General features: G+C 49.2%; 1 protein-coding gene across 1 annotated transcript in view; it reads right to left on the bottom strand.

Annotated features, from left to right (window-relative positions):
* Window positions 1-12,209, bottom strand: part of RNF17 (ring finger protein 17) — a 3,777,565-nt gene that overhangs the window by 3,350,874 nt on the left and 414,482 nt on the right. The window contains exon 6 of the mRNA XM_069639339.1: window positions 5,146-5,192. Coding sequence (XP_069495440.1) covers window positions 5,146-5,192 — 47 coding nt within the window. The remainder of the gene's footprint in view (window positions 1-5,145; window positions 5,193-12,209) is intronic.

Below are 12,209 nucleotides of genomic sequence, written 5' to 3' on the forward strand. Positions count from 1 at the left end.
TGTCAGTCACTCCAAGGTGCTCCAAGGGGGCGTACAGCAAAGATGGGGCTAGAAACAGAGTCCAACAGTGAACCAGCAGTGCCAAGGGACCGAGGGGGGAGGAAGGAAGCAGCGTCTAGGCTCTTAATTAGCCAAGCAGATTGTACTCCGTGGGCTCCCTCCCACCCCAAGGCTGCCAAAGGGCTGGTGCTCCAGAGTAAAGAGTGACCCAGGGGGTGTCCGTTGCTCCAAGGTGCTCCAGGGGGGGGGCGTGCAGTAAACCCCCCCCCCCAGAATCCGCCTGCCGATGTCCCTGTTCGTCGCCCGCCCAGGCGCGCAACGCGAGACGGGAGCCGAACGCTCCCACTGCCTCGCAAATAGTTTGTTTCAAAGTGGCGCCGCCTCCGACGCCCTGGAGCTCCCCTGGGCCCGTATGGTTCACCCGCTCTCCGGGCGGGCCCCCCACCAAGGCGGGGGAAGGTGGGGGCAGAGCCCCGACTCGAGCACTCCACCCCGCTCCCCCGCCCCACACTCCGTACCTTCAGCCCCCCGGGGGGCCAGCTGCCCGTCGCGATTCCCCGGGGGTGCGAGGGGAAAGACTAGTGCCCCCAGGCGCCTGTCCACGCCCGGCTCGATGAAAAGCTGGCGGGCGTAAGATAAGGCCGACTCCCACGTCCGGAATGCTGCTCCACTGGCCGCTGGATATCGGGAGCAGACCGCCGCGGGAAACGGCGCACCAGGGGCGAAGCGCCGAGGCCAGAACAACAAAGGCGAGATCAGGAGCCGCTCCACTCGCCCCTGGTCGCAGTGTTGCCAACTCCTCAGTGAAGAAAGTAGCTATTGGCTCCCCTAGAAGTCGCCAGAAGTAGCTAGATGACGTCACTGCCTAATTTGTATAATTACCTCCACTTTCCCCCTGCGATTTATGGCTTTTACTGTGGCCCCCTCCCCTTTTAACACCTCCCTTTTAAGTTATCAGTGTGTTTTTGCATTACTCCCGTTAGAAAACGGGTGATTGACCACACTTTTTTCAATTGTTTTGGAAACTTGCATAAATGAGCAAGTCTCCAAACCAATTGAAAAAAAGAGCTAGATTTCTCGCTAGCCGCTTTTCAATGAAAAAGTCGCTAGGGGGAGTACTTTCTCGCTAAATATAGCGAGAAGGTCGCTAAATTGGCAACACTGCCTGGTCGTCTGCTACACTCCCGCGGCGTTTCACGGCGGCTGCAGGTGCCGGGAAGGGCAGCTATCACTCTGTGTGGGTTTAGCCGTTACAGGACGGGAGCATGGGCAACACGGACCTTCGAGCAGCACGGCCATCTTGGAACCCGCAAGCTACAATTTTAAGAAAATGGCAGAGCTTAAAGTGACAGCAGCAAAGAATGAAGGCCTAGAAAGGAGGTTACATTAAAAGTACTTCACAACTCTGTATCCTCATTCATCAACTCAATACTCCCCATCGCCCCCCACCCAACTTGTGCCCCAAGCAGCTCCAGGCAGATCTGGAATTTTTGTTGAAAACCATAGGCGGTCCAAGCCAGGACGACCATTTCTTAATTTCCCTGGTAGCAGCAAATCCATTCTTAGAAAAAAGAAGCTTTGCAGGTCTATCAGTCATGGTGGCTTGGTGCCAATATTCTTTATTTTTAGGTAGCACTGGTACTGTTTTTGCATATGTGGCCCAATCGATGACCACCTGTGTATTATACAGTTCTGCATTTGGCTATTTTGTTTCTTTTGGAACATTGCTGTGGGATTGGAGGTCAATGCCAAAAGGGATCGGCCATGGGTGGCAGGCTTAAAGGAATGTAAAAACGCAAGCTGGGGAGGAAGGATAGCTCAGGGGCAACTTGTTTGTCTTGGAAGCAAGGCAAAGCAGCGCATCACAGGATAGAATCCTGATCCCACGCTTAGAAACCCCTTGCTTGTATTAAGAGCGTTATAAATGAAAAATAAAAAAAATTATAAAATGAAGAGGGGAAGGGGCGTGCCCAACCAGTGAGACCATGCAGCTAGGTCCCGTGAGAGTTCTGTGAGCCCAGAGCCTAACGGTGCCCTGTATCCTGGCATATTGATGGGTTAAAAATGCGCTCCTAAAACAGAGACACCCCAGACGGCAAAGCAGCAGTTTGGTGACCACAGAACTGGAAGTAGTGATAGGTCCCAGTTTAATCTCCGGAGCACACAGTGAAAACAAAGATGACACCTCTGTCGGTCACTGAGGAGTGCAGAGGGCGAGCCTGCGTGCATAGAGGATGTCGGCTTATGTGTGGATAGGAGCGGTGTGTAGTGCGTACCCCGATACGATCCTCCGATGGAGTAACAGCCCTGTAGCGCCATACGGCTATGGTGGCCCTGGGAGGCATTCACACGGTGCAGTTTTAGAGAGCAGTGAGTCAAGCTGGTGGACTGTGGGAGTTGCAGCGGCTAGCTGAAGATGCGCATTAGAGGATCGAGTGAATATATGGCTTGCTCTGGCTTGGTGATCCTCACAGAGTAGTGCTCCCGTGCGGGAGTTTGGGGGAGGAGTCTCAGTGTGTGCGGAAGGCCTGAGGTAGAAAGTGAGGAGTAGTTGCTGGTGGGCAGTTTGATGACATTGTAAGGAGTGTGCGAAGAGGAGAAGACTAGTGCTCCTTCCTGAATTCAATAAGGGTAACGGACCCTGTGGTCTACTGGAGGGGCCCAATGTGGTCTCCTTGTTCTGGATATTTAGGGATTTTGCCTGGCTGGGCGAGTGGTTCACCATGAATGGCCGGGGTGTGCTGAGGTGTTCATCGGTGCAGAGCATAATGGTGAAACCATTGGGAAAACAGAAGGCGACACAATCAGGAGACATAAAAAGTCTCATGCAGGCGCAGGACATTGCCAAGAAAAACCAACTTGTGGCGTCAGTGCAAGTGCATTCCCTGCACCCTCAGTTGCCTTCTGAGGATCTCACCCGCCTGTACCTCCCTCCTCCCCAGCCACGAGAAATGATATACACAGCATGCTGGCTGAAATTAAACGGTAAATGAAGGATAATACATCAACACTGACCACATCCCTGACACATCTAGACAAACGTGCTAGCGGCTAAAAGTAGGCTGGAGGAGGTGGAATCAACCCTTTGTGAACATGAGCATGCCGAGCTCACAGAGTGAAAAGGCTTGAGGAGCAGTTGGAGGCGGTGACAAAAAGATGCAGAAAACAGGATAAGGCAAAATAACATACGGCTATGAGGGGTCCAAAGGAGATTCCAGACAAAACTGGAGAAATACGCTATAGCATTGTTCCCCCGTGTGCTGGAAGGGTCCAAAGACGTGGACGTTGTCTTGGACGGGACACACTGTCTTGGACCGGACGCACCGTGTCTACTCTATATAGCAACAAAATAATGGCCTGCTTCCGGATGTTCTCACTCGGGTGCACTTTTTCCAGCTTAAAGGGCAAACTAAGAGGCACACCAGGGACAGGGAGAAGATATGTTTGAGGCCTCCATTTTGCTCTACCAAGATCTAGCTAAAGCAACACTGCAAAAAAAGAAAAACCTTCGCCTATTCATAAGTTGGCAATGTGGGAAAGACATTAGATACAGGATCTCTACATGGATAACTAGTCAGTGAGGTTTGAAATATGCAAAACGCAGTATTCCTTGGGAGAACAGGAAAGGTTCTGATATGTCTAATTGATGCACTGAATTACGAATTGATTTAGGAGACATGCTGGTTGAAGAGAACCTACTAGGCTTGAGATCTTGTTAGGGGAACGGATAAGTAGAGGAAAGATTGAGACTATACAGATTGATGGACACTTTAGAAGATAAGCTGCCTTATATGGAACGTTGGGAAAGGGAATGGGTAGTAGATATGTCACAAGAAGCCTGGAGCATATCTGGGAACAAGCTCATAAGGCATCAAAATGCAGCTCAATAAAAGAAATAAACTATACAATTTGTTTCCAAAAGGTATCTTACCCCACAAAAAATGTATATGATTTTTTCCCCCTTCTTGTCCCCTTTGTTGGTGAGGTTGTGGTGAAGTGGAAGACCCAGGCACATGTGGTGGACCGGTCGTAAATCTGTCTTCTGGAAAGAGATCATGGGATATATTAAAGAAATTATAGGTAGACGGCTTCCCACGGACCCAGTGTTAGTGATCGTTGGGAACGTGGCGGAAGATCTGTAGAATATGAGGGGAGGAATAGTGACTGATCACCCACAAGCTGAACGACGTCCAACTGACGCTACCACAATTTTGGGAAACGTAAAAGACAGATTACGGCTCAGTGGTGGGTCAGAAAGTGGGGCGCTTTGGCTATGGAAAAAGTAACGGCCTTGGGATCAGAGTCTGACGCCCTTCATGAAAATATGGCCTCCTTTCTGGGAGCATGTTATGGCTAGGGAACAGTTCTATCATACGACTGGTATTCTGAAAAACCAGTCTATAGGTTGATAGATGGGAGATTTCCCTGCTCAAAGGGGGACCCTGTTCATTCGGTAAACTGGTTGTGGGAAACGGTGGTCTACGTTGAGGAGGTCAATTTGTTAACCCATGTCGATTTACTTGTTAGGATTGAAGTAGTGTTAGATAATTTTTATCAACACCGAAATACATGCGATAGAATTGCAGTTACTAGTCTGCATACCAACGGCTGCTTTCTGTAGAGTTTAACACATGTATGGTTGGGGAGAAAATCATATAAATAAAGACAGGTGTTTAAAAAGAAAATCTATATGCAGTGTTAAACCACGGGTGTGTTGTAGACACTGACTGTCTTCTGGGCATCACTTTATGGACAAATGCTAACATGGTGGGAGGTAGATTAACACCAGTTTATACCTGTCATGGAATGTAAGGGCCTGAATCAACAATCAAAGAACAAATGGTGATATACAAAGAAAGGCTTAAAATGTAATGTGGCTAGGAAGTTATTATTCAGGCATTTGAAGCTGCAGCTGGCAAATCAGGACCACCTGCAAGCCTAGAGCAGGCATACATCAGCCATATGAATGCACTATTGAGACATTTGAGTATTCTAATACCCACCTGCATCCTCTTTAAAACTGAGCGAGGGCTTGTAGACCCAAATGTCTACATCTGCACAATTAAATACAAACACATAATACAAATCTAAAAAGACTATTATGTGAACACCGTCTATAGATAGTACAGAAACAAATGAGCTCACCTTTTTACTTTTTTCGGGCTATTTGATATAAATTCATGAACATTCATCTACAAAGAGAAATATTAGATTGTAAACTGAGTTGGGCAGTGCCAAAGAGATATCAACATTACAATACTTTTTATAATGAAAGTTAAAACAGGTCTATGGTGCATCCTATAAAAGGAGTCAATTATGAAAAGAAACAATGTATGGCAATCACCAACCTTAGGGGGGCATACACAGACCGTAACGGCCAGTCAACCGAAACCTCGGTTTTCTTTCGGGGTGCGAATGACATGCATTACTCACCGTAATAGCATTTCTGATGATTGCATCTGCTTAGATTCACATGCTGTGCATATGGTCCGACATCCAGTGGTAACCGCAGAGTTTTGCATCTGGTCTTTCGGGGACATCGGCATAGGCGTGTCTGTAACACTATCCCTATAGTGACGCGTAGTGTACCCAAAATCCCTAACGCGCTGAGGTCCCTTGGATTGTATTTTTTCTGCCATGAGGGAGCCCAAGGCTATTGTGAGTGAGTACATGAAGAGAAAAAGTAGTAAGACGTCTATGTTCCTTCCACCCCGAGCGAGGAGGTAGGAAGGGCGCATGTGAATCTAAGCAGATACAATCATGAGAAATGCTATTACAGGGAGTAATGCATGTCTTCTGATGGTTGTTAATCTGCTTAGAATCACATACTGTGCATAGACTAGCGGCAGGTACCTGGAGTTGGAGGTGGGTTGTGAGAAGGAACAGTAGAGAAAAGATATCTTAGTACTGCTTGTCCCACCTGAGAATCAGACCTAGAATGGGTGTCTAGGCAATAGTGTTTAGTGCGAAGCATTTGACAATCCACCTTGAGATAGCTGATTTGGAGACAGGATCCCCTTCTCTACCAGCTGCCACTGAAACGAAAAATTGGTTTGTTTTTCTCAGTGGTTTCGTTCTTTCCAGAGAGAACATGACTGCCCTGCGCACATCTAGTGTGTGTAGGTTTCTTTCGGCCATGCTGGTGGGATTCTGGAAAAAGGTAGGTTGTTCGATCGATTGGTTCACATGGAACTTCGAGATGAATTTAGGCGCAAATCTGGGATGAGTGCGCAGAACTACCTTATCCCTGTGGACTGTAACAAAAGGGTCTAGAACAGAAGAACAAGTTACTTCCTACCTTGTAACGTTCTTTCGACGGGATGTTCCTCCGACGTATTCCTCATCTTAGATATCTCCTTCCAGCTCTGCTGGCCTCGGAAAATTTTTTCTCTAGAGGGCGCTGCGCGTCGACGTCCTCCGAGTCGATGTCCCTCGACAGCCGCCGTATCGACGCTCGACGTCATCCTGCCTATAAAGGCCGCGCGCAGCGTCCATTGCTCAGTTCCGTTTTGTAGCCCACAGTATTACTGTCTGGACTAGACTAATCACCCTGAAGGAGCGTAAGCTGCAACAACAAGGGAAGTAGAACTGCGGGGATGGATGGGAGGGTCGATGAGGAATACGTCGGAGGAACATCCCGTCGAAAGAACGTTACAAGGTAAGAAGTAACTTGTTCTTCGAAGGGATTGTGTCCTCCGACGTATTCCTCATCTTAGATAGGCTCCCATAGCAGTATTCTATATTCGGAGGAGGGAGTACTGACTTCACACTGTCTTCTATTGATGAATAGAATGCAGTACAGCCCTTCCAAACCTAGTCTCTTGACTGGAGGAGGAATCCAGATTGTAAAAACGTGTAAAGGTATGGACAGACGACCATGTAGCGGCCGCACATATGTCTTTAACCGGCACGCCTCTTTTGAGGGCCGATGAAGCTGCAATACCTCTGGTCGAATGAGCCCTAAGGTTTTGAGGGGGCTCTTTCCCTGCCAGCTTATAACATTCCAGAATGGCTAGAATGATCCATCTGGAAATGGTCTGCTTAGTTATTGGTAACCCCAGCTTGTGACCTGTGTAACCTACAAACAGCTGGTCTGCCTGTCTTATCCTGGCTAGTCTACTAATGTAAAAACTTAAAACCCTCCTAGGGTCTAGTCTGTGTAACCTCTCTTCCTCTTTCCCCGGGTGAGGAGGAGGATAGAAAGATGGTAGGGTAATCTTCTGAGTGATATGGAATTCAGAAACCACCTTTGGGAGGAAATTAGGCTTCACTTGCAGGACAACTTTGTCTTTGTGAAAGATTGTATGAGGGGGTTTACAAGAAAGAGCTTGTAATTCGCTCACCCTTCTAGCAGATGTAAGTGCTATTAATAAAACAGTTTTAAGGGTAAGGAATTTTAACGAACAAGAATGGAGAGGTTCGAAAGGTGTACCCATCAGGAAAGTTAGTACTAAGTTTAAATCCCATAGGGGAACTTGGAATGGTCTTGGGGGATAAACATTGGTTAACCCCTTTAGAAACTGTATTACCAAGGGTAATTTGAAATAGGATGGTTCTTCCGCAGTACGCTTAAAGATGGATAGCGCTGCGAGATAGCCCTTAATGGTGCCAATTTGAAGGCCTGAATCTGCCAAATATAGTAGGAAGGACAAAACCATTGGTGTACCACATGAAAATGGGTCGATATTCTGTTCTCTACACCAGCGGCAAAATCTGTTCCAACGGCAGCGGTATAAAGACTTTGTTGCTGGCCTCCTTGCCGAAAGCAACACCTCCATAACATCATCAGGGTGGTCCCAATCCTTGTACCTCAGCCGTTCAAAAGCCAAGCGTGAAGGTTGAGGGTTTTGATGTCTGGATGGAGAACCTGACCTCCCTTCTGTGAGAGTAGGTTCTCTCTGAGTGGAAGTCGAATTGGAGGGCAGATGAACAAGTCTAGAAGGTCCGGGTACCACGTTCTCCTGGCCCAATCCGGGGCAATTAGGATCATGGTTCGCCGGAATCTTCTCAACCTCCTGATCATTTGAGGAATGACAGGGACCGGTGGGAACGCGTACAGAAGCGGAAACTCCCAGTCCACTATGAACGCGTCTCCCAGAGCTCCTCTCGGAGGAAATTCCCTTGAGCAGAACAGGTCGCATTTCCTGTTTAGGCTGGTGGCGAACAGATCTACCTGAGGGGTTCCCCAAAGGGCGAAGATCTCTTGAAGGACTTCCTGAGCTAGCTCCCACTCGTGGGAGACTGTGTTCTGCCTGCTCAGAGCGTCCGCTGTCAAGTTCTTCTCTCCGGCTAGGTGAACTGCCGATAGAGAGATTCCTTCTTGGATTGCCCAAAACCAGAGCTGCATCGCCTCTCTGCACAGGGGTAGTGATCCTACGCCTCCTCTTTTGTTGAGGTAATGCATGGCCACCGTGTTGTCCGTCATTACCAGGACGTTCTTCCCTTGTACAGCTGGCAGGAAAGCCTTCAGCGCAAGTCTGATGGCTCTCAGCTCTAACAGGTTGATGTGTAGTCTGGACTCCGATGGAGACCAACGACCGCTGATGGTCAAGTCGTTGGCGTGGGCTCCCCACCCCGTGAGTGAGGCATCCGTGACTACTGTTATCTCCGGCCAGGGTTGCCAAAACTGTTCTCCTTTCAGAATGTTCTCCTGACAGGCCCACCACTGAAGGTCTCGAGCCACCCTGCCGGGAACCTGAAGAAGATCTGTCATTCTCCCTGAGAATTGTGACCACTGAGTCCTCAGTGCCCACTGGAGGGATCTCATTCTCAGGCGAGCCTCTGGCACAAGGAAAATGCAGGATGCCATGAGGCCTAGCAACCTCAAAAAGTCGAAGGCTGGGAGACGTTGGGCATGCTGGAACTTGGTAACCATCTGTAGAATATCTTGAGCCCTCACCTCTGGTGGCGAGGCTTTTCCCAGGGAAGTATCCAGGATCGCTCCTATGAACTGGAGTCTCTGCGATGGTATAATTTGTGACTTCTTTAAATTGAGGGAGAAACCCAGTCTGTGAAGGAAGTGGCACACGTGATTTAGCTGGATCTGAGCTTGTTCCGGAGAAACAGCCCTGATCAGCCAATCGTCCAGGTAGGGGTAGACGTGAATCCCTTCCCTCCTTAGACTTGCAGCCACTACCGACATTAACTTGGTGAAGACCCTCGGGGCGGAGGTCAGCCCAAATGGCAGCACTCGAAATTGATAGTGAGAGTTGCCAATTGCGAACCTCAGGTATTTCCTGTGTTTGAGATGGATAGGCACATGGAAATAAGCGTCCTGAAGGTCCAGAGATACCAACCAGTCCTGGAACTGAAGGGCCTGGAGGATCTGAGAAAGTGTGACCATCTTGAATTTGTCTTTTCTGAGGAATTTGTTCAATTCTCGCAAGTCCAAGATGGGTCTCAGTCCTCCGTCTTTCTTCGGAATGAGAAAGTAAGGGGAGTACCAGCCCTTGTTCCTCTCCGCTACAGGTACCGGTTCTATGGCACCTTTCTCTAGCAGGTCCAAAATTTCCTGCAAGAGGAGCGGATCTGGAGCTTTCTGAGAGCTGATCCCCGGTGGATGACTCTGAGGTATACGTAGGAAAGGCAGGCAGTAACCTTGGCCGACTGTTTCCAATGCCCAAGCATCTGACGTGATAGCCTGCCATACCGTCAGATGTTGAGTCAACCTGCCTCCTACAGGTGTCCTGTGAGGGGAGTCCTCAGAGTGGTTTTGGGGCGGCTGATGCAGATGCTGATGGTAAAGAGGCACCTGCTGTTGCTGCGGCTTTAGAATATCTACCCCGTCCACCTCGGGTAGTTCTTCTTTGACCCCTTTGAGCCGGTCGTCCTCTACCTCTTCCGAATGCGGAGTAGAAGCGAAAGGACTTGCCCCTCGCAGAGGTTCCAGTGGGACGAAAAGGAGTCTGACGGATTGCAGCTCCTAGGGATTTTGCTGCAGCTTTTGAAGTTTGCAGTTTCTCTAAACTGTCATCCGCCTTTTTCCCGAACAAAGAAGAGCCATCGAATGGCATGTTCAAGAGCTTGCCTTGCACATCTGGGGCAAAACCCGACTTTCTCAACCAAGCGAATCTCCTGGTTGATGTACTTGCCGCCATTGCTATGCTGATACTGTCAGCCGAATCAATGCCCGTCTGGAGGGATTCGCACATAGCGTCTTTACCGTCCTGTATAATATTCAGGAACGCATCCCTTTCTTCTCCCTCCGGGATGCAGTCAGCCGCTGTAGAAGCACACTCCCAAAGTGTATGGCTGAACCTAGCAAGGGTGCAAGTAGCATTAACAGACTTTAACGCCATGCTACATGCTGAAAAGAATTTCTTTGCCATAGCATCATATTTTTTATCGTCCCTGTCCTGTGGGACTGTAGGATAAGCCGTCTTGACATCGGTAGAGGATGCTGCTTGTACCACCAGACTTTCTGGGGATGGGTGTTTAGACAAAAACTCTGGGTCTGTGGAAGATACCCTGTACTTTGTAGACAGTTTTTTATTTACTGCTGGTATTACATCTGGGGTTTCCCAGTTTGTCATGATCTTTCTCTGAAGAGCTTTATGAAAGGGCACCACAGGATCCTCTTGTGGGCCTTTGTCAAGAATATCCGTGAGGTCATCTTGTTGGAAAGATTGTGAAGGTGCAGACCACCCCATGAACTCTGTAATCCTGGCCATTAAGGCTCTGTAGGGGGTTTCAGCATGCTCCCCCGGGTCTGGCTTAGCAAACTCCACCTCAGGGGAAGTGTCTAACCCACTTGCCTCATGTAAAGAATCATGAAGATCCTTTAATCTGCGCTCTTCAGAGGAAAATTCCTCTCTAACTGGGGTTACAGGTCCCTGTAACTCAAATGTGTCTTGTTCAGACAAATCACCCTCTTCTAAAATTGAGGATATAGTTCTCAATTGTTCTGAACTCAAAGGGAGTAAATCCCATTTCCAAGGCAGAGGGTGCCGAACTTGTCATTATTGGCCTCGAAAGCGTCGATGTCGTCGACGCCGACGTCGAAGGCTTCGAGCGTGGCGTCGAAAACAGAGGTGGAGGCCTCGAGGACCTCGACAGAATTGGAATTCTACTCGACAATATCGAAGCCATCGACGTCGAGGGCCTGGGGATAGTCACTGGATGTGTGGTAACCGTGACTTTTCTTGGCGTCGACGCCGGTGTCGAGTCGACAGACCCGTGTGTCGAAGGTCCCCTCGACAACGGCGTCGAAGACATCGACCTCGACGTCGACGGGACTTTCGTCGACGGCGTCGACGGAACCTTCGAGGAAGGTTGAGGTCATAGTCCTGCTCGAGGGTTCGAAACGCGCTCGAGAGGTTTCTTTCGCCGGGTACTGCGACTCGCGGCGTTTTTGACCTTCGGGTCTTTCGACCAGAGCATCGCTCTCGGCAGTCTTCGAGGGGGTCGAGGCTGCTTTCTCGAAGACGCTCATCATATTCTTTCGGAATTCCTCCCATTCAGCCCGGGAACTATGTTTCGTGGGGCAAGGGATTCTTTTTGGCGAAACAGCGGAAGAGGAATCCGGAGAAGGGGATCTTCGACGTCTCCTCTTCGAGTGCTTCGATCTCGAGGAGTGATGAGACCCACTCCGAGATCTGGAGCTCGAATGGTGACGAGGAGACGAATGTATCGACTTCGTCGACGAAGAAGAAGCTTTAAAAGTTACCTTTCTCCAGCTTCCCCCTACGCTCCTTCAGGGCCTTAGCTGTCATGGACATACAGTCCTCGCATTCCGAACAATGGTGTTCAGCTCCCAAGCACCACAGACAAATTCTGTGAGGATCGGTCAACGACATCTTTTTCCCACAATCTCGACATTTTTTGAAGCCGGATCGAGGAGTTGTCGGTTCCGACGAGGAAGCCATCGAGTACGGATCGAATAACTCGAGGTAAATAGGATTAATCTGACTAAGAACTGAGCAACGGTATTCCGAGGCACTGAGTAAGCGCGGGAAAACAGAACTGAGCAACGGACGCTGCGCGCGGCATTTATAGACAGGATGACGTCGAGCGTCGATACGGCGGCTGTCGAGGGACATCGACTCGGAGGACGTCGACGCGCAGCGCCCTCTAGAGAAAAAATTTTCCGAGGCCAGCAGAGCTGGAAGGAGATATCTAAGATGAGGAATACGTCGGAGGACACAATCCCTTCGAAAGGGCCTGTAGTTCGCTAACCCTTCTTAAAGAAGTTATAGCCACTAGAAAGGCTG

Source organism: Ambystoma mexicanum, chromosome 7q (assembly GCF_040938575.1).
Source record: "Ambystoma mexicanum isolate Mex_15411 chromosome 7q, UKY_AmexF1_1, whole genome shotgun sequence".
NCBI classification, from domain to species: domain Eukaryota; kingdom Metazoa; phylum Chordata; class Amphibia; order Caudata; family Ambystomatidae; genus Ambystoma; species Ambystoma mexicanum.